This window comes from Poromitra crassiceps (assembly GCF_964638095.1).
Source record: "Poromitra crassiceps genome assembly, chromosome: 17".
NCBI classification, from domain to species: domain Eukaryota; kingdom Metazoa; phylum Chordata; class Actinopteri; order Beryciformes; family Melamphaidae; genus Poromitra; species Poromitra crassiceps.
Genome location: NC_139635.1, coordinates 12,121,052 through 12,146,988, shown reverse-complemented (window position 1 = coordinate 12,146,988; position 25,937 = coordinate 12,121,052). Strand labels below are relative to the sequence as shown.

The 25,937-nt window shown below is 44.4% G+C and overlaps 1 protein-coding gene across 1 annotated transcript in view; it reads left to right on the top strand.

Moving 5' to 3' along the window:
* slco5a1b (solute carrier organic anion transporter family member 5A1b) overlaps nucleotides 1-25,937 on the top strand; it is a gene marked incomplete at both ends in the record, with an annotated part of 144,107 nt that overhangs the window by 94,618 nt on the left and 23,552 nt on the right. The window contains 4 exons of the mRNA XM_083653933.1: nucleotides 8,851-8,965; nucleotides 12,114-12,258; nucleotides 21,572-21,875; nucleotides 24,211-24,602. Coding sequence (XP_083510059.1) covers nucleotides 8,851-8,965; nucleotides 12,114-12,258; nucleotides 21,572-21,875; nucleotides 24,211-24,602 — 956 coding nt within the window. The remainder of the gene's footprint in view (nucleotides 1-8,850; nucleotides 8,966-12,113; nucleotides 12,259-21,571; nucleotides 21,876-24,210; nucleotides 24,603-25,937) is intronic.

Below are 25,937 nucleotides of genomic sequence, written 5' to 3'. Positions count from 1 at the left end.
TAATGAGTTCACAAAACTGCCCTCGGGACGACGCTATAGAGTTCCTGCAGCAACCAAGAATATCTACAAAAAATCTTTCATACCAAACGCAATAAATCTGCTAAATTCATAAACGTCAGACTCATCCACATCAGAACCATGTCCGTTATCACTGTCTGTAATGTGCTGTTGTCCTGTTGTCTTGTTATATGTTGTATTATGTACCCTATCATTTCCTGTGTCTGTGTTCTGTACTTTTCATGTGTGCAAGCAAACCTGTGAAGCCAAAGACAAATTTCCACATTGTGGACAACAATAAATTGAATTGAATTGAATTGAATTGAATTGAATTAAACCCCTACAGGAGCGTGACCCCATCGACCATGCATTCATTTTTACCCAACTTTCTAGAGCGACTATGAGGAACAGCATGGATTGTGCTGAGAAAGAACTCTTACCAATCAACGCCATGCATCATTGGCGCAAACTTTTAGCAAGTTTTTTTTGGGTGTATTTATTATCTGCTCTGTATTTCAAAATGCTTGTACACAGATATGGTAATAATAATGGTCTAAAATGATATTATGGCAGATTGTGCTCTAAAGTCCCCAAGGAGATTGTGTGAAAACGTTATGTGTAAACCTTTTGATGAATGTTTTCACAACTTATAATATTTGTTTAACTTTATTTCTGTCACAATGTAAAAAAGAAGATCCTAACAAGTCATTTAGTCTATTAGTCCTAATTTTCATGTTGTTTCAAGATTTTGATACCAATATCTAGAAAAGTCCTGAAATGAGTCATCTCAGCTCATTGACAGAATGTTCTCTTGTTATAAGAAAATGTGAAGATTGGAAGGCTGAATATGGAACTAAATGACTTGTTAAAATGTGCATCCATGGGCTTATAAAAAACCTTTTCAAAGCCCTTTGGACAAACTGAAAAATTCCACACCGTCAAAAGTCGTCATTTTGCAAACCCAAGGTTTTCACCGGACAGAGTTCTCATTTGCAGTGTGTGTCCTCTGTCCTGGGTCCACATCTTGAGACATTTGCAGTGTGTGTCCTCTGTCCTGGGTCCACATCTGGAGACATTCCCCAGATTGCAGCATCACATCTGGAGTTGCAGACTGTATTGCTTGTAACTCTCACCAACGTCACGGCTCATCTGCCAAATGTCTCTGTTCACGTTGTGCTTTGCAGCACGGCACGCGCCGCCATATTTCCGCTAACACTTCGTTCCGCTACCCCATCTGGTGCTGGCGCCCATCCTCTGTTTGGTTGCCAAAAAAGGCCGTGTTCGGATGCATGTTAAGCATAAGAAACAGACGCGGGTGCCCAAGTAGCTCATCAAGCTCGTCCTTTTGTACAGTACACTCGCTGAAATGCAGAGAGAGAAATATATCTATATATTTTTTTAATCCTTTAGTCACACGAAGCCGAGTCAGAAACAATCTTGCCAAAGCACAAGACGTGCACAGAGATGTCTTGGTGACATTCGGTGCAGGGACGTTTTCACAACTAGCGTCGTAAAATGTTTCCCAGGAGAAGAAAACAGACACGAATGCCAAAGTTGCTCATCAAGCTTTTTCATCAGGGGAGAGAAATTGCTTTTCCTCTCTCACTGATAGAGAATCAGAATCAGACGCGCAGCAAATAATAATGAGTATAAGTACAATGAATGCAGCCTGATATCAGACTGAACTGTCACCTCGTTACACTCCACTTCCTTCTTCAGTACGACGTCGCCTCCACTTTAACTGATTCCCGTGGATTTTCCCGAACCAATCACCAGAGAGCAGCAACGTATCCCAACGTGAACATCTCCCCTTTGAATAAGTGCCTTCAAAGTAGAGTGCGTTTTGGATTTCAAACTAATTAGTACACTTGACAACAGTTTGACAACGGCGTTAATCCCGCCCATTGCACTGTGTATTGGTGCTGCTGATTGGCTAATCATCAGTCCCCCTCAGCGCTCATTGGACAGGATGTTTTTTCATCACGAGGAACCACTGTTGCATGTTCTGATGCCAGAGCAGAAGCAGACCACTCAGTGGAGTGTGCAGGTTTATATGTTCTGATGCCAGAACAGAAGCAGACCACTCAGTGGAGTGGGCAGGTTTATATGTTCTGATGCCAGAACAGAAGCAGACCACTCAGTGGAGTGGGCAGGTTTATATGTTCTGATGCCAGAGCAGAAGCAGACCACTCAGTGGAGTGTGCAGGTTTATATGTTACGATGCCAGAGCAGAAGCAGACCACTCAGTGGAGTGGGCAGGTTTATATGTTATGATGCCAGAACAGAAGCAGACCACTCAGTGGAGTGGGCAGGTTTATACTGCATGCTTGCTGCACCAATTCTGTGCCTTTGCCCTTTGATCCACAAGAGAACATATTTGGGAAAATTTTCAAATTACATCATCGGGAGACGCAAGGAACAGCATGCCAACCAGATGTTTTCTGTTTTTACCTATTCATTTCATTCTGCGGTGGCTGCAGCGTGCAATGTTTCAGGATCAGTGTTGAGCAAGTTACTTGGGAAATTTAATTAAGTACTGATTACTGATTACTCCTTAAAAAGTAATACAAGTTACTTTACTGATTACTTTTTCAAAAGTAATTAGTTACCTTACTAGTTATGTTACTAGTTACTTTTTATTTCTTTTTTTACCCCCTGAAAAAGTGACATACAACCAAACCAACTCCTTTTACAACTGTATCCACTTTATTGGAATTAAATACCGGGGTCGACGATCAGCCAAACTGCATGACTTCAAACATTATTTTTCTTCTGTTTTTCTGCATAAATAAGACCAAAAAAAGAAAAAAAAGTAACTCAACGTTACTTGGATTAGTAACTGTAATCTGATTACTGTTTTGGAAATTGTAACGCCTTACATTACTTAGTTACTGAAAAAGTAATCAGATTACAGTATCGCGTTACTTAGTAACGGGTTACTGCCCAACACTGTTCAGGATGAATGCAGCATAGAAGCAAGATGGTGGATTTCCATAATGCTGCCTCCGTCCTGGAAGCTGCTGATAGGTGTGAGAACATTCCCACAAGTGATGCATTCATGTGGAAGGCAAAGAAACAGATGGGACCAGAAGCCTCCTCAGGTGCCACAGATACAAAGAAACAGACGGGACCAGAAGCCTCCTCAGGTACCACAGATACAAAGAAACAGACGGGACCAGAAGCCTCCTCAGGTGCCACAGATACAAAGAAACAGACGGGACCAGAAGCCTCCTCAGGTACCACAGATACAAAGAAACAGACGGGACCAGAAGCCTCCTCAGGTGCCACAGATACAAAGAAACAGGCGGGACCAGAAGCCTCCTCAGGTGCCACAGATACAAAGACACAGACGGGACCAGAAGCCTCCTCAGGTGCCACAGATACAAAGACACAGACGGGACCAGAAGCCTCCTCAGGTGCCACAGATACAAAGAAACAGACGGGACCAGAAGCCTCCTCAGGTGCCACAGATACAAAGAAACAGACGGGACCAGAAGCCTCCTCAGGTGCCACAGATACAAAGAAACAGACGGGACCAGAAGCCTCCTCAGGTGCCACAGATACAAAGAAACAGACGGGACCAGAAGCCTCCTCAGGTGCCACAGATACAAAGAAACAGACGGGACCAGAAGCCTCCTAAGGTGCCACAGATACAAAGAAACAGACGGGACCAGAAGCCTCCTCAGGTGCCACAGATACAAAGAAACAGACGGGACCAGAAGCCTCCTCAGGTGCCACAGATACAAAGAAACAGACGGGACCAGAAGCCTCCTCAGGTGCCACAGATACAAAGAAACAGACAGGACCAGAAGCCTCCTCAGGTGCCACAGATACAAAGAAACAGACGGGACCAGAAGCCTCCTCAGGTGCCACAGATACAAAGAAACAGACAGGACCAGAAGCCTCCTCAGGTGCCACAGATACAAAGAAACAGACGGGACCAGAAGCCTCCTCAGGTGCCACAGATACAAAGAAACAGACAGGACCAGAAGCCTCCTCAGGTGCCACAGATACCGAATCACCCTTTGAAATCAGAATCAATTTACTCACCGAGTGCCAATGTCTCAGTGCAGGGACATCTGCTGACGTTTTGTTCCAAAATTAGACCTTTGATGAAAGTGACACAAATTCATAGTTGTTATACACAAGAAATTGAAATTTATTTTTGATAGAAACGGAATTATAGCTGCTAAACTATGTAGTGATGAATGTTCTTTTTTTTTTTTAGCTCAATTGAAATTAATCACGAAATGGTCTGTCTGTCTGTCTGCAGGACATCTAAAAAATGAACAGATTTGCAAAAACTTTGTAGAAAGTAGGTCATGGGCCAACGTAGAAACTGATTAACATCCCACAGCCACTAGCCAAAAGGGGGCGTGGCACTATGTGTGGCCAATCACAAAAAGGTGCGTCACTTCCAAACGGATTCACGTAACAGCACAGAACTTGGTAGAAAGGTTGGTAGACATGATGCACTCTGCCCAGTGGCCTGTAGTTTTTATTATGTTGCTCTTCTCTGTTGCACCTGCAAAATGAATTCCCAATGAGCTCATCAGTCCTGTTCTATAGAGAGGCAAAGTGACCGCCTACTTCCTGCTTCAGCACTGTACCAGAGATTTTTATCCGCCATTTTTTCCCCCATAGACATTTCGTAAAATGCGTATAAAAATAGTTGTACTGGTTCAAACCAAACAGTACAGATATATTTAGAAACAGGAGAGATCGCATAACATTTCACTCAGACCAAAACGTTAAAAGAAATGCGGGTTTAAAGAAAATATTTTTTCAATGTTGTTTTTTTAAGTTTGGGTCCCAGTGAAATGTTCTATGGTCTCTCCCGATTATAGCGTTAGCTGAACCGTTTGGTTCGACGAAGTACAACTATTTTATAAGCATTTTACGAAATGTCTATTGGAAAATAAATGGCGGATGAAAATCTCTGGTACAGTGCTGAAGCAGGAAGTGACGTTTCACTTTGCCTCTCTATTGAACTGTGGCTGAAACACGGCTGAGACACTTTCTGCTTAGTCACTGAAACAGACCGTCGCTCCACACAGTCTCCAAGCCGCTTTCTGCTTAGTCACTGAAACAGACCGTCGCTCCCTACAGTCTCCAATACGCTTTCTGCTTAGTCACTGAAACAGACTGTTGCTCCGCACAGTCTCCAATACGCTTTCTGCTTAGTCACTGAAACAGACCGTCGCTCCACACAGTCTCCAAGACACTTTCTGCTTAGTCACTGAAACAGACCGTCGCTCCGCACAGTCTCCAAGACACTTTCTGCTTAGTCACTGAAACAGACCGTCGCTCCCTACAGTCTCCAAGACGCTTTCTGCTTAGTCACTGAAACAGACTGTCACTCCACACAGTCTCCAAGACGCTTTCTGCTTAGTCACTGAAACAGACTGTTGCTCCACACAGTCTCCAAGACGCTTTCTGTTTAGTCACTGAAACAGACCGTCGCTCCACACAGTCTCTAAGACGCTTTCTGCTTAGTCACTGAAACAGACCGTCGCTCCACACAGTCTCTAAGACGCTTTCTGCTTAGTCACTGAAACAGACCGTCACTCCACACAGTCTCTAAGACGCTTTCTGCTTAGTCACTGAAACAGACCGTCGCTCCGCACAGTCTCCAAGACGCTTTCTGCTTAGTCACTGAAACAGACCGTCGCTCCGCACAGTCTCCAAGACGCTTTCTGCTTAGTCACTGAAACAGACCGTCGCTCCACACAGTCTCCAAGACGCTTTCTGCTTAGTCACTGAAACAGACTGTTGCTCCACACAGTCTCCAAGACGCTTTCTGCTTAGTCACTGAAACAGACTGTCACTCCACACAGTCTCCAAGACGCTTTCTGCTTAGTCACTGAAACAGACCTTCGCTCCACACAGTCTCCAAGACGCTTTCTGCTTAGTCACTGAAACAGACCTTCGCTCCACACAGTCTCCAAGACGCTTTCTGCTTAGTCACTGAAACAGACCTTCGCTCCACACAGTCTCCAAGACGCTTTCTGCTTAGTCACTGAAACAGACCGTCGCTCCACACAGTCTCCAAGATGCTTTCTGCTTAGTCACTGAAACAGACTGTCACTCCACACAGTCTCCAAGACGCTTTCTGCTTAGTAACTGAAACAGACCGTCGCTCCACACAGTCTCCAAGGTGCTTTCTGCTTAGTCACTGAAACAGACTGTCACTCCACACAGTCTCCAAGACGCTTTCTGCTTAGTCACTGAAACAGACCGTCGCTCCACACAGTCTCCAAGACGCTTTCTGCTTAGTCACTGAAACAGACCGTCGCTCCACACAGTCTCCAAGACGCTTTCTGCTTAGTCACTGAAACAGACCGTCACTCTGCACAGTCTCCAAGACGCTTTCTGCTTAGTCACTGAAACAGACTGTCACTCCACACAGTCTCCAAGGTGCTTTCTGCTTAGTCACTGAAACAGACTGTCACTCCACACAGTCTCCAATACGCTTTCTGCTTAGTCACTGAAACAGACGTCGCTCCACACAGTCTCCAAGACGCTTTCTGCTTAGTCACTGAAACAGACTGTCACTCCACACAGTCTCCAAGGACACCAGGCTCTCGCCTCGTCTCCACTGCTAATGACTGACCTAATGAGTTTGGGAAAGCTGCTGCTTCTTCAGCAAGTTCTGCTCCCTTTTCCTTTTTTTTTACCATACTTACACTATTGTATTTCTGCTGATACTTTTTTTTCCATACAAAAAAGACATATTTTCTTGAGTAGACCTATCCTTTGCCATATTACAGAATCAGAATCAGAATTATTTTATTTGCCAAGGTATGTTTTCACTAGGGCTGTGGCGATTCACTTATCTCCCGATTCGATACTATCACGATTCTTGGGTGCCGATTCGATTTATATTGCGATTCTTAAGTATTGCGATTCTACGATTATTGCGATTCGATATTACGATTTATTGCGATTTTTGTTTATTTTTTTCTTTTCTTTTTTCAGTTTGTTTGCTTTTTACCAAGCAGGCCAGGTTGATATGGGCCGACGCACGTGAAATTTGGGCCGTTTGAAGCCCAATTTGGGCCGTTTGAAGCCAGATTTGGGCCGTTTGAAGTCCAATTTTACAATGAGATGCACCCACTTTAACCCTGAAGTGTAATTATTACTTCAGACTAACTAATAAAGTAATAAAACCACTAGTAAACCAGTAGGCGGCGCCTGGCCTGCTGTTCAGTGAGTGGCCTGACTGCAAGCACCAATTTTTTTTTTTTTTTTTTTTTTTTTTTTTTGCGATTATCGATTCTGGAATAAAAGATCGATTCAAAAAATTGTGACATTAAAAATCGCGATACTTAGGTGAATCGATTTTTTCCCCCACCCCTAGTTTTCACATACTACGAATTTGTCTTGGTGTGGTTGGTGCTCATTAACATTGATAAGAACAAATATACAAGACATAAACAAATAAGTTATAAAGGATCTAAAGAGATTATGAAATATTCTAAAAGGATTCAGATTTGAACAGATATAAACAGACTTGTCAGCTAGGTGAGGTAGCTTAAGTTTGCTATTTACAGAATATGTACAGGGTCAGGGTGCATCAGAGGTAGCAGCAGTAGTGAGGTTGGTGTTGACATGGTTTGCAGATAAGTGACAGTCAGAGTAAGTTGCATGATATAACAGCAGTAATGAGATAACAGAGTAACACACTATAGTGGAAAGGTGCCCAATAGTAGCAGCAGAGTAATGCGCTTTAGTATTGCACATGGGGTTACACAGGTATTGACAGAGAAGAATAGTGTTGTGCATTTAGCGGGATTTGAGGGAGACAGTTTTAATTTGCGTGTCCCTTAGCGGTGGGGGAACAATCGATACAGCATAGTATCGCAATATTTTGTGTGGCAATATATCGTATCGCACGAATGCCAAGTATTGTGATAATTTATCATATAAATTGTCAAGTGCATGCAACATTTATGACAAGTTTTTATGACAGTGTTGGTCACTCTGTCTGCTTGACAATCTTATTTTACTGCAAATCTGCAATCAAAATGATTGAAGTGAGATGAACAGACTGGAAACGTTATCTCATTAGATGAAACAGAGATTGACCAAGTTTTTTCCCTTTGGGGACATTATTTTCAGTTGAAAAAGGTAATAAATCTCAATATATTGCAATAACGCAATACTCAATATATCACAATACTAGCATATATTGCAATATCGCAATGATCGCTTGTGGCTTAAGTATCATGATAATATCATATCGTGGAGAGAGGTGACAGTGCAGTAGTGGGTTCCTAGGTTCTGCTGTGGTTCTAGAGGTTGGTTCTCTGTGGTTCTGTGTGCAGGTTGGACCTGGTTCTAGCAGTTGGTTCTGTTTCTGTGTGCAGGTTGGACCTGGTTCTAGCAGTTGTTGCTGTGTCTGCGTGTGCAGGTTGGACCTGGCTATAGCAGTTGTTTCTGTGTCTCTGTGTGCAAGTTGGACCTGGTTATAGCAGTTGATTCTGTGTCTGCGTGTGCAGGTTGGACCTGGTTCTAGCAGTTGTTTCTGTGTCTCTGTGTGCAGGTTGGACCTGGTTCTAGCAGTTGGTTCTGTGTCTCTGTGTGCAGGTTGGACCTGGTTCTAGCAGTTGTTTCTGTGTCTCTGTGTGCAAGTTGGACCTGGTTATAGCAGTTGATTCTGTGTCTGCGTGTGCAGGTTGGACCTGGTTCTAGCAGTTGGTTCTGTGTCTCTGTGTGCAGGTTGGACCTGGTTCTAGCAGTTGGTTCTGTGTCTCTGTGTGCAGGTTGGACCTGGTTCTAGCAGTTGTTTCTGTGTCTCTGTGTGCAGGTTGGACCTGGTTCTAGCAGTTGTTTCTGTGTATCTGTGTGCAGGTTGGACCTGGGAGGATGACGCCACTCAACAGGTTCTGTCCAAGGAGCTGTCCAAGCTGAGGAGGATCCCCTACAGACCGCTGCAGACTGGAACTATCTACAACAGCAACAGCAGGTCCCAAAATATGACTACTACTACTACTACTACTACTACTACTACTACTACTCAGAGGTGGAAAGTACTGACAAATCCTACTCAAGACAAGTACACATATTTTTACTTTAGTACTCAAGTAAAAGTACATTAGCGTTACTTTAAAAATGTATTTTCTTAATTATTTAGCCTAATAATTAGATTTCACACATCCAGCACATGTTACCAGTAGGGCTGGGCAATATAATCGATACGGCAATATATGGCAATATTTTATTTCCCGATACTGTATCGATACTTGGACGCCAAGTATCACGATATTACATTTTTTTTTTTTTTTTTTTTTTTTTTGCAGGCCATGCCATGCCAGGCCTCTGCATCTGGTGATTCCCACCCCTAATCGATACTGTATCGATATTTCCCATATCGATGCGTTCAGTAACACTCAACACTCAGTAGTTTTGACTGAATTTGTCCACTAACTTATCAGTATAAAGTGATGTACATATTATTACACTACCTGGGTGGTACACAGTGTGTTCTGATCTTTAGCTCTATTATTTCATTTTTAGTCAATTCTGTAGAATATCGCAATATATCGCAATATGTATCGCATCGCAATATATCGTGATACAATCGTATCGTGACCCAAGTATCGTGATACGTATCGTATCGTGAGATCCTTGCCAATACCCAGCCCTAGTTACCAGTGTTAGCTAAGCTGTCCCTGTCTTTGTCTGTCTTGTCTTTCATACTGAACAGCTCATTCAGATGCAGCAGGGAAGCTCAGTTTGGTGATTCTCTCTTTTGCCAGATGAGCTAGAGCTGCTAGCAGCAGCAAAATCACAATCACATACATCCATTTAGCTCTGCTATCATCAGCAGTGTCAAATGAAACAGAGATTTCTGAACTAATGTGACAATGGGGATCATTGCAACTTGATCGTCGACACCTGTCTAATTCAATTGGCCAGTCTTGAGCGTTATTTAATTTAATTGGCCACTGCACTAACGAGCCACCAGTTTGGGCACCCTAATTGTGGAAGTGATCCTGGACCTGTTAGCGAGCAGTCCCAATGCTACTGTGCTGTTTTCCTAGTGCGGTGTGCAAAACAAAAATCAGAATTTACTCATTTACTCGGGTTACATTTAAAAGTACTTGAGTAGAATTATGTATTATCTTATTTATTATGTATATCTTGCCCCTACTCTGCACATCTTGTTTTTTTTTGCTGAACTTGCTAACTTTCAGTATTTATATGTTTTAATGTGTGCTAAATAAATAAATAAATAAATCCAAAATAAAAAGAGAAAAAGTATTGCATTATAAAAATACTTACAAATCCTATAAAAAAAAGAGTAGTTTTTTTACTTCAGTACTTTCCACCTCTGCTACTACTACTACTACTAATATTAATAGCAATCAACAGAAGTTGGCAGATACCAGCGCTGAACAATTTTGGAAAAAATATCTAATTGTGATTATTTTTTACTGATATTGCAATTGCAATATGATTTTGCGATATTAGAGGGAATGATAGTTTTTACATCATTATTCTCATTTTCATTGAAAAACATATCAAAATTATTATGGCGTGATTTTTGCAAGGATCTGTACCAATAAACAAAGATGTTTTCTTAAGTCTGCAGAATATGATGTGTAGGCCAGGACATGTCTCTGCAGCACCACAATTTAAAATTTCAAATAAATAGTATCTTGGCACACATTTTGCCTTTAACAAACACTGCGCCGCGGCTCCTGAGGCCATATTGCGATTTGGATAAAATATCTATCAATTCTTCAGCCCTAGTTTCAATAGAGAGTTTTTGTGCCCCTATGGTCTGAATGCAGAGGATTTCATTATTACTATTGGTTCGATCAGCGTTTTAGTTTGAATGCGCATCTGTTTCAATGGTGTTTTAATTTCTTATTTTAATTTCTTCAGGCAGTTCAATTTAAGAGAATTTAAGTATCGGCATTTGATTTCCAGCAGTGATGAAATGCACTCTGTAAGTACAGTGACATATACATTAGTTGAGTGTTTTTATCCCACAGCTTTATTTAAAGTTTTGCATTATGTATAACAACAAACATAAAAACAAACACACATTATCCCACACTTTAAAAAAGATACAATCATTTCCTAATCAAACTGTGTGTGTTTATGCAAATAACCAGTATAGATGACAATAACAAAGGAAAATAATAACATTCAGAATTTTCGATTGTTTACACTGACTTCAAGGCGGTTGAAATGGTTTTTTGGGATGGTTCCGGGGCGGCGATGTCATTCTGCTGCTGCTGTTTTGGGGAAAGTAATGCAAAAGTAGTGTAATAAGTAACGAGTTACTCTACACAGTAATATTGTAAAGTAACTTATTACTTTCAAATGAAAGTAACGAGTAATATGTAGTATATTACATTTTGAAAGTAACTTGTCCAACACTGCATATGAAAGACTGCAGTAAGAGTGAGAGGAGCATAGCATATAGAGCTCAACAGTGACTGCCCACATGTTCAAAGCTCCGGTTCCATCAGAGAATTCCTCATACATTTTCTCCATAGATGTTTGGAAAAATCCTGTATAAAGATCCTGGGACCAAACCAACCAGCCAGCTACTCAATCATGAGTGACCATCAAACATTTCACAAAAAATAAAAGGGGAGGGATTAGACTTTCGATCCAAGCACCACCCCCCCCCCCCCCCCCCTCCCCCTCCCCCTCCCCCTCCCCCCCCCCCCCCCCCCCCCCTCCCTGTTCTGCTAGCTGGTTGGCTTGAGCTCTGTAAGATAACCGGTGCTTGTGCAGCATATTGAGTTGTGATGCACTGAAGTCAGGCCAGGAACTCAGGAATATTTGATCTTACCACAGCTGACCTGGAAAGTGTGAAGATATTAATGTGAGTGGAGAAGAGGGGTGGTGAGATGTTAAAGGCAACTGAACCAAGGCAGAATTATTCCTAACTGGGAACCACCACATTTCATTCATTTCATTTCGACCGACATTGTTCCTGGGTGGGAAAAAGGTTCACAGAGAAATGAGAAATTCTCCTTCTGAACCTTTAGCATGAACATCAATAACAGGTGCTTTTATAAGAAAACACAAATACTCACTTACTTCCTCTCTCTCTCTCTCTCTCTCTATCCCTCTCTCTCTCTCTCGTTCAGACCGGTAGCTGAGGCGATGGACCCAGCAGACCAGAGGGTGAAGCCAGTGGAGGAGGAGCTCAGCAGAAACCTCCAGGCGTACCTCCAGCGCCTGGGCCTCCTCCCCCACACACCGCCCCCTGCTGGCCTGAACCCCGCCAGCAAGGTGAGGGATGCTCCTGGCTGGGTGCCTCCTGAAGCTCAGACGACACTAAATCATCCCTAACCAGCTGTCTTTACATAGAGAGCCAAAGTCACGTCCTCTTCCTGGTTCAGCACACGCACCAAGGGATTATCCGCCATTAATTTTCCCATAGACGTTTTGTAGAAATGCGTCGAAAAATAGTTTTACTTGGTCAAACCAAGCGATTCAGCTATATTTAGAATCAGGAGAGACCACAACATTTCACCTAGACCAAAACGACAACAAAAAAGTCCCCCCCCCCCCCCCAATGGATGTAAAAAAAAAAAAAAAAAAGAAAAAAGGCACATGCCTTCATACTGTACATACAGCCAAAATAGCAAATAGAAACAGTAAAAAAAAAATGTGAATATAAAATAACAACAGCAGCTGCAATATTCAACTTCAGCTGCCCCCGCTCCCTGCTTCAGCTTTGGGTGGAGGAAGAGCAGGTGGGGCATTTGTTTTTACCCCAGTGTCTGCATAAAGCCCTACCCTCCCCTGAACACACACACGCACACGCACACGCACACGCGCACGCGCACGCACACGCACACACACACACACACACACACAAACACCTGCCTCACACACACACACACCTGCACAACGGGGACCCCGGTGTCATCTTTCGCTGTCAGTCCGCTCCCTGGTTTGTGAATGGCTCGCTGTAACTGATGGCTTCTCCCAGCGTGACCGCTACCAGCCAAATAATACCAGCTGAGAGTTCAGGAGTTCAGCCCCTTAATTAATAACTCTCCGCGTGATTGGCTCTCCGTCATGTCCGTCACTCGGGGAGAGGGGGCGAGAGCGTGGCTGAATGGGAGAGGCCCTCTTCTCCCGCTGGGGGATTGTGGCCCGAGGGGACGCCTGGAGCCCGGAGGCGTCTCTCCGGGGCCGCCGGGCTTTTCTGCCCGGGACGGATTGTTTGAAGGTGGGCAGAGGAGAGGGACTCCAGGGGGCCGGAGGGGACATGTGCTGTGAACTGATAACTGCCTCAAACTGCATCAGGTGGATGAATGAAGACGTTGAGAGGCTGGCAGTGGCAAATGTCAAGCGGGGGGCTCGTCCATACAAATCATCAAGAAGCGTCCTGCAAAAACAACAACACACATCTATGTTGTCTCATCTTCATCCTTCAAAGTAAACTTATCTAACCACACTGGCAGATTCTTTTTCTCCTATTTTAAGGAAATTATTATTTTAGGATTCAATATAATGACTTGATAGGATGGAGAGTTTTTTTTTTTTTTATATATATTTTATTTAATAGTTTTTTAGCATTACATGAAGAAGACAGGCTCAGACACAAGACGAGAAAATAAAAAGGAGGAAAAAGGCAAAAACATACATACATTAACTTGATGCTAAGGTGTCTATGTGCTTGTAAAGCCCTTTTCCCACATGCGCTTTGTACCGCAAAATGACCGCAACGTGGTCTAATGCCTGCATGTGGGAAAGGCGCCGTGCCGGTATAAGCGCGACCCCGTCGTCGCGGCCATTTCACCAGTTTTGAGCCAGTCAGAAGAGCGGTATGCCGCGATAGTCAGACAGGTGAGAAAGGGGTCCAGTCATTTTCCGCTATCTGTGCACACAGTAGACAGTCCAACACCAAATACACAGCTGATTGTTCGATATTCCCCTGGTGTTCCGTACCACCAAAGGACTATTGCCAGTCGCAAACGCGCTTCCAGTGGTTTTCGCCACCGGGTGATCTTGCGATCTTTACGTACACCGTCCGGGACATGCGAAAATGACGCTTCCATTCCACGTCGTCAAAATTGTTCAGAGCATCTTCCCAAAATAAATTCCCTCCTGGTCTCTCTCGCTTCCAGACGGCTCTAGTCTCACGCAGCAGCGCAGAGGTACATAACACTGTCATGATCTGTCCCCGGTTTAGTCTATCTTCATATTCTGCACGATGTTGAGCGGAGAAGACTGCAAACATGAATCTGTTTCTGTTCGCACGTATATCCCTTTCCATTTTCGCCTTAATTTGTCTGCGTCGCTGTCTACGTTTGAGGAAAAAGCGCGTCAGCAATATTAACAAAAGAGTGGACGCCGGCTCCATGTTTGTTTGTTGTTTTTTTCTGACTGGCCTCAGTGGCCTGCAGCACAGACCCCAGGCCACTCTCCCCCCAACATACCGGCTATTTGACTTAAGATTCCCACATGCGAGCGCTGAGGTGTGAAGGGAAATTCAGGGAAATGTCCGATATTGACTTACAGGTAATTTTCCGGTACGCATGTGGGAAAAGGGCTTAAGAGACATTGTGCATGGAATCTCACACAAGGGCTCCACAAGAAAGATGGAGAGTTTATTTTGCAGTGACTGCGAGGAAAACTAAAATTAAATCTTATTTACTGATTTTTTTTCACAGATTTTTCTCTTATTTTCTCCCGAATTGTACTTGGCCAGTTAGAGTTCTGCAGGAATGAGTCTGGAAGACCGGCTGTTAGCACTTCCAGCTCTTACGTGTAAAAGTCAATGGGATTTTGGTTAAATGCATGAAATAAGGTCTGTGGTTGACAAATGTTTGTGTTCAGCAAGATAATCTTCACAACAGAGGACAACTTTTATGATCTTCAAAGCCTAAATGTTTTAAAACGCGATTTTCAGAAAACGCTTCAAAAGTCATAAAAGCGGTCCTCATTTGTGAAGATGATCTTGCTGAACCCAAACTTTGCTCTTTTTCATAAACTCGTGTTAACCACAGGCATGCATTTAACCAAAATCCCCCTCACCAAAAAAACCCATTGACTTCTCCACGTAAGAAGAACCAGGAAGTGCAGAGACTTCTGGGTAAGCCTACAAAAAGATGTCATCCCTGCGGTACTCTATTGCCCCTGCTGGCTTGGTCGTTGCTCCACCCCCTCTGCCGAAGAATGGGAAATGTGGTTATCAGGTCCGATACACACGTAATTCTGGCTTTGATGTTGTAGTAGAGCCGCTTTGAGTCCACGGTTTTTGTTGATGTGAAGAATAATGTTCAGATAGAGGGGTGCATTTATTAGCCAGCTCCTGTCAGCATGCATTATATCAAAAACCCTGCACAAAAATCACATCCAGTCAAGAACATAAAGTCTGCCTGGAAACATTATGCAACTTTAAAATGGAAAGTGTGTTGGAACCCTGCCAATCATCTGACATATTCTGATATCTGCCGCTGTGAAGAACAATCTTCATCTACATCTATACAGTGATATAACCTAGTTAGCAGGGGCAAGATGTGTATCTGCGTAAATCATATTGAACAGCAGACAAGTCCTTCAGAACTAATCAACGTCTTTAAAAAAAATGTGCAGGAACCCTGGATAGTTGCACAAGGATTTTCGGCCCAGTAAATTGTTGCTGACACGTTAAGACGGCGGCACAGTACAGGCATGGCAGGCGCCGCTCGGGAGATTCCCGATTTCCATTGCCCTCTCCCGGTCCCCGCCCACAGCCACAATTCTCCTGTATACGTTGAGGTGATGTCTCAGCATAGACGCTGGTTTAGCTGGCTCAGCCTGGCTGGGGGCGGGGTCAGGGTGGGGCAAAAACCCCCGTTCTATCCATTCAGCAAAGTTAGAATTTAGCTGCTAGCCCAGCCCAGGCAGACACAATCGGGGATTTAACCACCGCAGTAAACGCACATCTGAGCAGACGTCTTGTGTTCTGCTCTAGAATCCCCAAACCTGTAGTTTAGAGCCGCAGCACCTTCCTTTGGTGAGTCAGCTTATTGAGATATATGGGCGGTTTTACCCCACTTGCGCGTCAGCCGTATAACATTTTGTGGGCGTTCCCACACATGCCGACTGTCTCTATTTGTCGCGTTATCTCGCTATCACAACCTGTTCCTGGCACCGCCTACTGTTGTACTGTTTCCACCCGGACAACAATACAGCAACACTAAAGGTATTGTTTTCATGCCATGCACGCAAAGAGCTCCACTTAAAAATCAATTGCCTGCAGACGCAGGCGCTGACAGACAGGGACTTCATGGTGCATTCGAGTGCATCTCGTAAACTCCGAAATCTATATGCTCGAAGGCCAAGAAGGTTGTTTAAAATAAGAAAGGTTCTATTGTTTTCCTCATCGTTCCTCATCGAAGTACATAGCCTATCTGTCATTACTTTATCTCTTGTTCTTTCACTAAGTCATTTTTAATAATTAGATGCTAAAATCATAACAATATCCCATTCAGTGCTAACTGCTGACTGAAAAATTTCAGTCAGCAGAATGCAGGAAACAAAGTCTTTGGAACGATATTTTTCTGGGGAACCACTTGGGTTTGGAAATCCTCCTAAGATGATACAGTACAGAACACATTGGCCCAGATGGCTGAGCCGGTCCAGCTCTCAACATTTGGGGCTTGAGTGCCTCATAACTAGCTGCTGGGGGACAGGACGTTCACTTTTCCCTGCCAAGATTTTCAGAATGACAAACTGTTTTACAGTCAGGAGAGTAAACTGTTTTACAGTCAGGAGAGTAAACCGTTTTACAGTCAGGAGAGTAAACCGTTTTACAGTCAGGAGAGTAAACTGTTTTACAGTCAGGAGAGTAAACTGTTTTACAGTCAGGAGAGTAAACCGTTTTACAGCCAGGAGAGTAAACTGTTTTACAGTCAGGAGAGTAAACTGTTTTACAGTCAGGAGAGTACCGTAAATTTCGGACTATAAGCCGCACCTTTTTTCCCGTTTTTTGGCCTTTTTTGGCCCCTGCGGCTTATATAACGGTGCGGCTTATCTATGGATTAAAAAAAAAAAAAAAAAAAAATCTCTCTTTTTTAGCACTCTTTCTAACTATAAATCCTATATAACTATAATAAGTTTTAATTTCCTCTCTTGCCCTCTTTTCACCACACTGTATGACACTGTATGACACTGTGTGCACTGTAAAAAACAACACAGGTGGTGTTGTGTTATGTTGTTTTGTTGAAATGTTAATAAATGGGAGCTTCCTCAAACAGCCATCTCTTTCCCAACAATCCCCTCTGTGCATGAACCCTTACATATGGTAATTAAACATTAAAACACAAAAAAAAAAAAAAAAAAAAAAAAAACATTAAAACACCCGCGGCTTATAGTCCGGTGCGGCTTATATAAGAAAAAAATAGTCAACTTTGCAGGTGCGGCTTATACACCGGTGCGGCTTATAGTCCGGAATTTACTGTTTTACAGTCAGGAGAGTAAACTGTTTTACAGTCAGGAGAGTAAACCGTTTTACAGTCAGGAGAGTAAACAGGAATACATCAACTTGAAATGAGGGCTGTACAGTCAAATTAATATCAGCACGTCATCACCTGTATCGGCCTGATAAAGGCTTTAAAATGAAATATCGCCATCGGCCCGTAACGAACATTTCTGCCGATATGACAATGAGTGTCTTTTTCGCCCCAATATTTAATTTTCCCATTTTTAGAACACACACACACAAAACTCAGACACAGGAAAAGAGAAGAAAGAAAAACCATAAATACATCATCGACATTCAATATTACAACGTGGTGCTACCAGCCCCATAAGGTGCTTATGTGCACCTAATGTGCACCTTATGTGTAAGAGATGTTGCCGGGCGAGTCATCCGTCACCCCTAACCCATAGTCCTGCACGGGTCCAATTTTGTAAACCTGTACCCGCCCAGACCCGTCAATATAAGACCCGCGCCCCGACCCGTTACCTGTGATTAATCACACAGGCAACAAACACAGTCGATCACTTTGAACCAAACCAAACTTCCCCCGTTTCCCCCTAGTTTCAGGAGGTGAATAGCAGTCTTTCTGACTGAGACTCATCACTCGTTAGCACTTAGCAGCAGCTAATGTTAACTCAGTAAACTGCTGGTCACTACTTCTATCAGACAATACAGTGTTGTGCAACAAGCAGACTTACCAAATATGTCCAATACATGTCCGGTATAATCCACACTGCCTTTATGATCCCTGTTCCGCTGACAGAAATGCACTTTCACAACGTCCAACTAATGTTAACTTCTTCACCGGGACTTGGACTTTCCCTATTGTTGTTATGGAAACAAGACAAGACAGCGTCTCCACTCCAGTCTAACGTTGACTCCGCGGCTCAGTTTTGAATGTTAACGTTGTGCAGTCTGTAGCTTCAAACAATGTTTACGTTGTGCAGTCTGTAGCTTCAAACAATGTTTACGTTGTGCAGTCTGTAGCTTCAAACAATGTTTACGTTGTGCAGTCTGTAGCTTCAAACAATGTTTACGTTGTGCAGTCTGTAGCTTCAAACAATGTTTACGTTGTGCAGTCTGTAGCTTCAAACAATGTTTACGTTGTGCAGTCTGTAGCTTCAAACAATGTTTACGTTGTGCAGTCTGTAGCTTCAAACAATGTTTACGTTGTGCAGTCTGTAGCTTCAAACAATGTTTACGTTGTGCAGTCTGTAGCTTCAAACAATGTTTACGTTGTGCAGTCTGTAGCTTCAAACAATGCAATATGCATACTTGAAACATGTCGGTTATGTAGAGCAGTGTTCCCCACAGGATTTAGAGAATTTGTGGTGGGGGACCGCAGACCCCCTAGGGGGGTGCGGGGGCATGCCCCCCCGTGAGATTTTTTTAAACATTTTAAAGTAAAATGCATGAATTTGGTGTACTTTGAGAAAGCTTAAGAGCAAAATTAAAAGGCTAGATCTATGAAGAACATGTCATCATTACTGTGCTGTGGGTTTACAATGACAAACTAAATTTCTCCCTATAGGTCAGGGATACTCAACTTGCTTTGCCACTTTCGTGAAATGATAGAAGGCGAGGGGCCAGTTAATAAACAAACAATATACATTTTTCTGTAGCGGATTGTAGGTTTTTGGGGTGTCAGCCGGAGTTTAGGCTGACAGTGTTGTGCACACCGGATAGTTAGTTAGGTTAAGTTAGTTGGGTTAAGTACATACATAAGTGCCTGGGTAGCGAGCAGATGGCGGTATTTGACAATTTAGCAGCTAAATCATAGATTATTGAAAGATATTCCATATTCCAGACTGAAATGCTATAACAGAAGTATTGGCCAGAATGACATGAACATTTATTGGACACTTATTCAGCGGATATGTTGCATGTTGCGTTCAGGTGCACTGTAAATTATTATTATTATTATTTTATTTTATTTTATTTTTTTTGGGTCAACATCTTATTGTGGCGGTCCAAATATTATTGTGGTGGCCCGCCACAAATTCCTTTATGTATGGGAAACACTGTAGAGAACAAAGTGTTTCTGTCTTGACACAGGGGGGGGGGGGGGGGGGGGGTAGCCTGTAAATCTCTCCTCTTGCTCTTGCCCTTCTCCTTCTCCTAGTTACCAGACTGACTTCCGCCAACAATAAACACACTTCCTGCCTCATGCATGAGATTACCGAGCCTGTACTCGTGAATTAGAAGTGTATTTTTTACCCGTTACACAAGCTTTTTGCGGGTAACCCACGAGTAGCCAACCCGGTGCAGGACTCTGCCCTAACCTCATTGAGGTAGGCTAGAAACGGGTCCCAGATAGTTGACTTTTTTTTTAGTTGATTCTCAGGAACCTGAGTCTCTCCATCTGTATAACAGAGATCATGTCTGTCAACCATTACATTACGTCATTTGGCAGACGCTTTTATCCAAAGCGACTTACAATAACACATTTTTGTCAACAATACAGAAATCAACTATGTATGCAGCACAGTCTATGACAGCTACAACTTTTGAAGGAATAGAGTGGTAACAGGTTTTTTTTAAGAGAGAGATGTTCAAGAAGGGCCCAGGTGGAGCCTGAAAAGGTGTTTTTAGTCTTTGCCGAAAGATCGGCAGTCATTCGGCACATCCTGACCGAAGGGGGGAGCTCGTTCCACCATTGTGGTGCCAGGAAGGAGAAGAGTCGTGATCGGAATGAGTGACTTTTGAGCCCACGTAGCGGAGGAGGGGCGAGGCGCCTTGCACTGGTGGAGGAGCGGAGGGAGCGGTGAGAGGTTTTGAACCTGACCATAGATTGTAGGTACAGAGGAGCTGTCTGGTGTACTGCCCTGTAGGCCAGAACCAGTGTCTTGAATTTGATGGGAAGCCAGTGAAGGTTCCCGGAAGAGGGGAGTGACATGAGACAATTTTGTGTTGGTTGAATACGAGACGGGCTGCAGCGTTCTGGATGAGCTGAAGCGATCGGATGTCAGAGGCAGGTAGGCCGGCCAGGAGCAGGTTGCAGTAGTCCAGGCGAGAGATGATAAGTGACTGGACCAGGAGTTGCGTCGCCGGTTCCCTGGTGAGAAACGGACAGATTTTGCGGATGTTGTACAGGGAGAATCTACAGGAGCGTGCTGTCGCAGCAATGTAGGCAGAGAAAAACAGCTGGTTCAGCCCAAGGTTCTTAGCTGTTTGGGAGGGAAGCACAGTGGTATTGTCAATTGGTATAGAGAGCCCCAGTAACGAGTCCGGAAATCATCGATGCTAACAGCCCTGGTTCTTCACAGTTTTCGCCTATGGGAGTTTTGAATGGGTTTTTGGCGCGATGCTTCTAATAATCTCTCTGGGCAACGCTGGCTTAATCAAATGCGAACCAGTGTTTAGTAACATCATCTTCACACACGAGGACCACTTTTACGAGTTTTGAAGCTTTTACGTGCCGTTAAAAGGGCGGCTAGCTAGCAAACGGCTAAATGAGACTACACTTTTGAGTCGATGGGGATATATACGTCAATAACGTCACAACTTCAAAGGGCGAACACGGAAATTATCTTTCCCTCACCTGGTTCAGCCCGTTCAGCCCGGGGTAATCAGTGCACACATCAACAACAGTCCAGGTTGAGCGCTGACGTGACGTGGAAGCCTATGCGACAGTGTGTAGTTCTGGATTAGCTTAGCACGAGCTTTTTACCTCTAGGGCTCGCAGTTACGCTTCAAAACTCATGAAAGTGGTCCTCATGTGTGAAGATTATCCCGCTGAACCTTGGTTCGCGTTTGATTAAACTTGCGTTGCCCACAGACATTATTTGAAGCATCGCGCCAAAAACCCATTCAAAAATCCCATAGACAGAAACAGTGAAGAACCATGGGAGTTCGGGACTTCCGCGTTCAGCCTACAAAAATACGTCATCCCTGGGGCTCTCTATTGTGGTACAGTGGTATTGTCAACCACAATTGAAAAGAAGGTGAAGAGGGGACCTTCCATTCCATTCCAGTAGGTTCACACTGGAATCTGATATTGGCCACATAAAAAAAACAAAAACAAAAAAACAACAACGCAACTGAGCAATAAATCCAAATTGAGCACTAAGGCTTTCAGTATCAATGTAGCCCATATGAATATCTGTGTGTTTATTCTTTCAGAGTGACCGCTTCCAGTCAGGCATCCCCGCAGACTACTACCGCTCCAAGAGCCAGGGTGAGAGTCAGAAGCTGTCTCCTGTAGCTGTCCAGCGTCTGGGCTCCCAGGCTGAGGCCGTGCTCCTCCTGTCCGCCCTGAGGCAGCTCCTCTCTGGGCAGCAGGGGGCGCCCCCCTCCCGCCTGAGGCCCTTCTACAGTAACGGGATAGAAGATTCTGCACTGAAAAAAGAGACATCAAAGTCCAGGCTTCTGAGGATGGGAGCAAGTCAGGGGTCTTCAGTCAAGGCTCCTCTCAGTTCAGTGGATGGTACGTGTTTAAAAGCATTTTAGCAGCAGAAAACCACCACCATTTTAAACTGCATTTTAACCTGTGAGCTAACGGGTCAGATTTGGAGGGAAATCTGCTGGATTGCTACAAAACAGGAACTTGTCACTTTGTAAGTAATACACAACTATATTCCAGTTCCACAATTCTAGCTGCATTATAATACTTTCAACACGTTATGTTATGGCCAGAATGCATCTCGGCTATTATTTATGTATCCTTCTTATGGATATCGGTAAATGGGGAAAAATTGAGAGGGGGGGATGCTGGTAATAACGTCCAGTCAGGATACAACAGGGTTTATGGGAAATATATAAGCTTGGAAAAACACACAATGTGTGGACCAAAACAGCTCAGCAGGCACAGTAGAATATCAAAAATTGAAGAAAGGAGCTGTTAGGAATTTAAATGACAAAATTTAATTGGAAGTAATTGTACCTGTGTGCTACAAAGAGTTTAACAAACGGAGTACATCTTCGAGAAGGTGATGCACAATAGTCCTTCTTGAAGATGTACTCTGTTTGTTAAACTCTTTGTAGTACACAGGTACAATTACTTCCAATTAAATTTTGTCATTGAAATTCCTAACAGCTCCTTTCTTCAATTTTTAAATATATAAGCTTTCAATCACTATTGTGTTCAGGGGCGTTTGGGTAGTGTAGAGGTAAGCGCACTCACATGCACCACGGTTACCCGGGTTCAATTCCTGGCAGCGGTACCTCCGGCTTGGTCAGACCTGCCTACAGACACAATTGGCCGTGTCTGTGGGTGGAAAGCCGTTGGGGTGTGAGTCCTGGTCGCTGCACTATAGTGTCTCCTCTGGTCGGTTATGCTGCCTGTCCAGGGGGGAGGGGAACTGGGGGGTATGGTGCTATGTCCTGCCGGTGAAAGCCCTCGCTGACAGGTGAAAAGAAGCGGCTGGCGACTGCACATGCATCGGAGGAGGCATGGGGGAACGCCAAGTACAATTGGGGGAAAATGGGAGACATTTTTTGAAAATAGGAGAAAAAAATGACAAAAAGCACTATTGTGTTCTATCACTCAACGATCCACACATTTAGGCTATTTATATAAATATGTTGCAGATTATTAATAAAATGTTGAGAACTACAATATGCTAAATGCAGCACCTTCAAGACTAAGGGGGGGCTGTAGTTCAGAAGGTAGAGCCGGTTGTCCACTAATTGCTTTGGATAAAAGGGGTTGGTGGTTTGATTCCAGCCTCCTCCAGTGTGCATGCTGAAGTGTCCTTGGGCACTACTGAACCCCACATTGCTCCCGATGGCTGTGCCAGCTTCCCGCCACCCGTGTGTGAATGTCTTGGTGAATGGGTGAATGCACCTACTAATTGGAAAGAGCTTTGGATAAAAAACACTAAATAAATAAATGCAGGCCAAGAGACAGAACCACCTTCTTCTCCAAGTGCTATAAATGTTGCCTGGATCCAGACCGTTGATTCCACCCACTCCACTGAGTGGCTTCTGGTCTGGCATTGTGATATTTAAAATAGTTTTCCTCGGTTGACATAAACAGGCCTAACGGGCAGAAAAGTCAAGCAGTTGTCAAGTGCGCCATGAGGAATAACAACAATGGCCTCTGCCATAGAGCAGATTGACGCTGCTATCGAGGCTGTCTTAAATCAATTAAAAGTACCAATTACTTATAAATCCAAATGTCACTCTGCTTTGAAGGCACTTATTCAAGGGGAAGATGTTTTGCCTTCTCCCGACTGGATTAACCAACGTTAGATTCAGGCGGATCTGTTGGTCTCTAATGATTGGTTAGGGAAAATGGAATTCCCCTGGGGGATTCCCCACATAGAAATAGCTTTTAAACAGAGTGCACTCTCAGTAGTCTGGGTCCAGACCTTCAAATCCGCCCGCTCCCAAGCCCACAGAGTTGAATTTGCTGCTCTTGGTCTGGCATCGTCATATGCAAAAGCCTTTTCTCTGGCTTTCTAACCCTCCAAGCCAATGGGCGCTGAGTGGGACTAACAATTGACCAATCAGAGGCATTAAACAGCCGAACGGACGGGACCAGCTGTTGTCAAGTGTGCTTGTCAAGACTGCCCCGAGGAGTAGGCTAAACAACAATGTTTGCTGTCGTTGCCTGCTGTCGAGGCTGTTTTAAATTCATTAGACGTACCAAATAATAGACATATCACAAACGGCGTGCAATCTCAGACTAGAGGATGGAAATGAGTGTATGAGTTGACAATATAGTCTGAATATCAGGCTACTATAAATACAATTAGTTCTCTGGTCCAATGTCTAACTTCCTCCCTCCCTCCTCTCCTCCCCCTCTGTCTCTCTTGCAGAGAGGTTCATCCAGAATGTGCTGCAGAACGCAGGCCAGCAGCACGTGGACATGGACCAGATGACGGCACAGGACCTGGACCAGCTGTCCCGCCTCATAGCCGACGCCCTGCAAGTGGTGGAGCAGGACCCGGGCCACACCCGGGCCAGACCCGGACCCAGAGACCTGCAGGGAGAGCCAGGACCCAGAGACCTGCAGGGAGAGGAGGAACCCAGAGACCTGCAGGGAGAGCCTGCACCCAGAGACCTGGAGGGAGAGCCAGGACCCAGAGACCTGCAGGGAGAGCCTGGACCCAGAGACCTGCAGGGAGAGGAGGAACCCAGAGACCTGCAGGGAGAGGAGGAACCCAGAGACCTGCAGCGAGAGCCTGGACCCAGAGGCCAGCAGGGAGAGGCAGGGGAGGACGAGGAGGAAGAGGAGGAGGTCAGAGACGAGGAGGAGGAGGAGGAGGAGGACGATGTGGAAAACGCTCCTGTGACAGTGAAGACACGAGAGAGCTCTCCCATGTTGCAGGCAGCACTTAAAGGTAGTTTTCTAATTCTTAATTATCTGCTTTTGGCTTTCTTTGTCTGCAAATGTAAGGTACCAAACACAAATTATAGCAAGTATACATACACTCACCAGCCACTTTATTAGGTAAACCTATCTACTACCTGCTGGTGATCTGATGATGTGTTCAGGAGCATCCATTTTATCAATCACTGTGCTGGCGAAACCGGGGGCAACCAGGAATAGACTGGTTGACAACCAAGAATATGGTGGTGATGACTGGAGAGACAGTGTGCAGCTCGGAAAGAGGCCAACCCAGGCGGGGCGGGTTGGCAGCCCAAACCACATCCCCCAAGAGGAGGAGACCCAAAGCAAGCTACAGATCGATACATGGTGCCCGAGAGGGGGAGGGAGGGTGGGGGTGTTGGGGGATGAGCACCCCAATCTGATGGACCAAAGGCTAACGACCAATGCAATGGACAATCAACTAGGAGTATGAAATGCAGATGTGGAAAGGTTTGTAAGAATAGCCGAGGCCTGAAGATTTACCAGAACCAGATGAAGTTTTTGGAGGGGGCGGCATGGAATGCACAATAATCTTACCTGGTGAGACACAGGAGGAGCCAGGCCCAGAAGCACCCCATAGTGCCCAGAGCCTCCAGGTGGTGAACCAACCCCTCATAACAGACCCCTCAGAACAGACCTCCAACCCTCAGAACAGACAGAAGACTCAAGTCAAATGGCCGCAGGCTTGCAAATACAGCCGTGTGGCAACAGTTTGATGGGAACGGCAACAATGTGTTATAACCAGCAGCGAAGGGAGACGTGGATTGAAGGCTGCAGGCGATGACAATAATCATCAGTCTAGCTGTGAGAAGGTTTGGGTCAGTGGAGAAGAGTCAAGTCAAGTCAAGTCAAGTTTATTTATATAGCCCTAATTCACAAGCATGTCTCAGAGGGCTTCACAGAAAGTATGTCTAGCTAATTCTAGCTGACACAACAGTAACAAGAATATACAGAATAAAGATAACATTTGAACAATTGATAATATAGAAAAATATAGGAATGAGGGGAGAGCAGAGGAGAGCGCAGGAGAAGGGAGAATAGCAGGGGGAATGTGAGAGAGTGATGGGGTGGGGAGGGTATAGGAGGTGGGGAAGGAGCAAGAGGAGAGAGCAGGAGAGGGGAAGGGAGGGGAGGTGTGGGGGAGAAGAGAGCAGGGGGAGGGAGGAGGTGGGG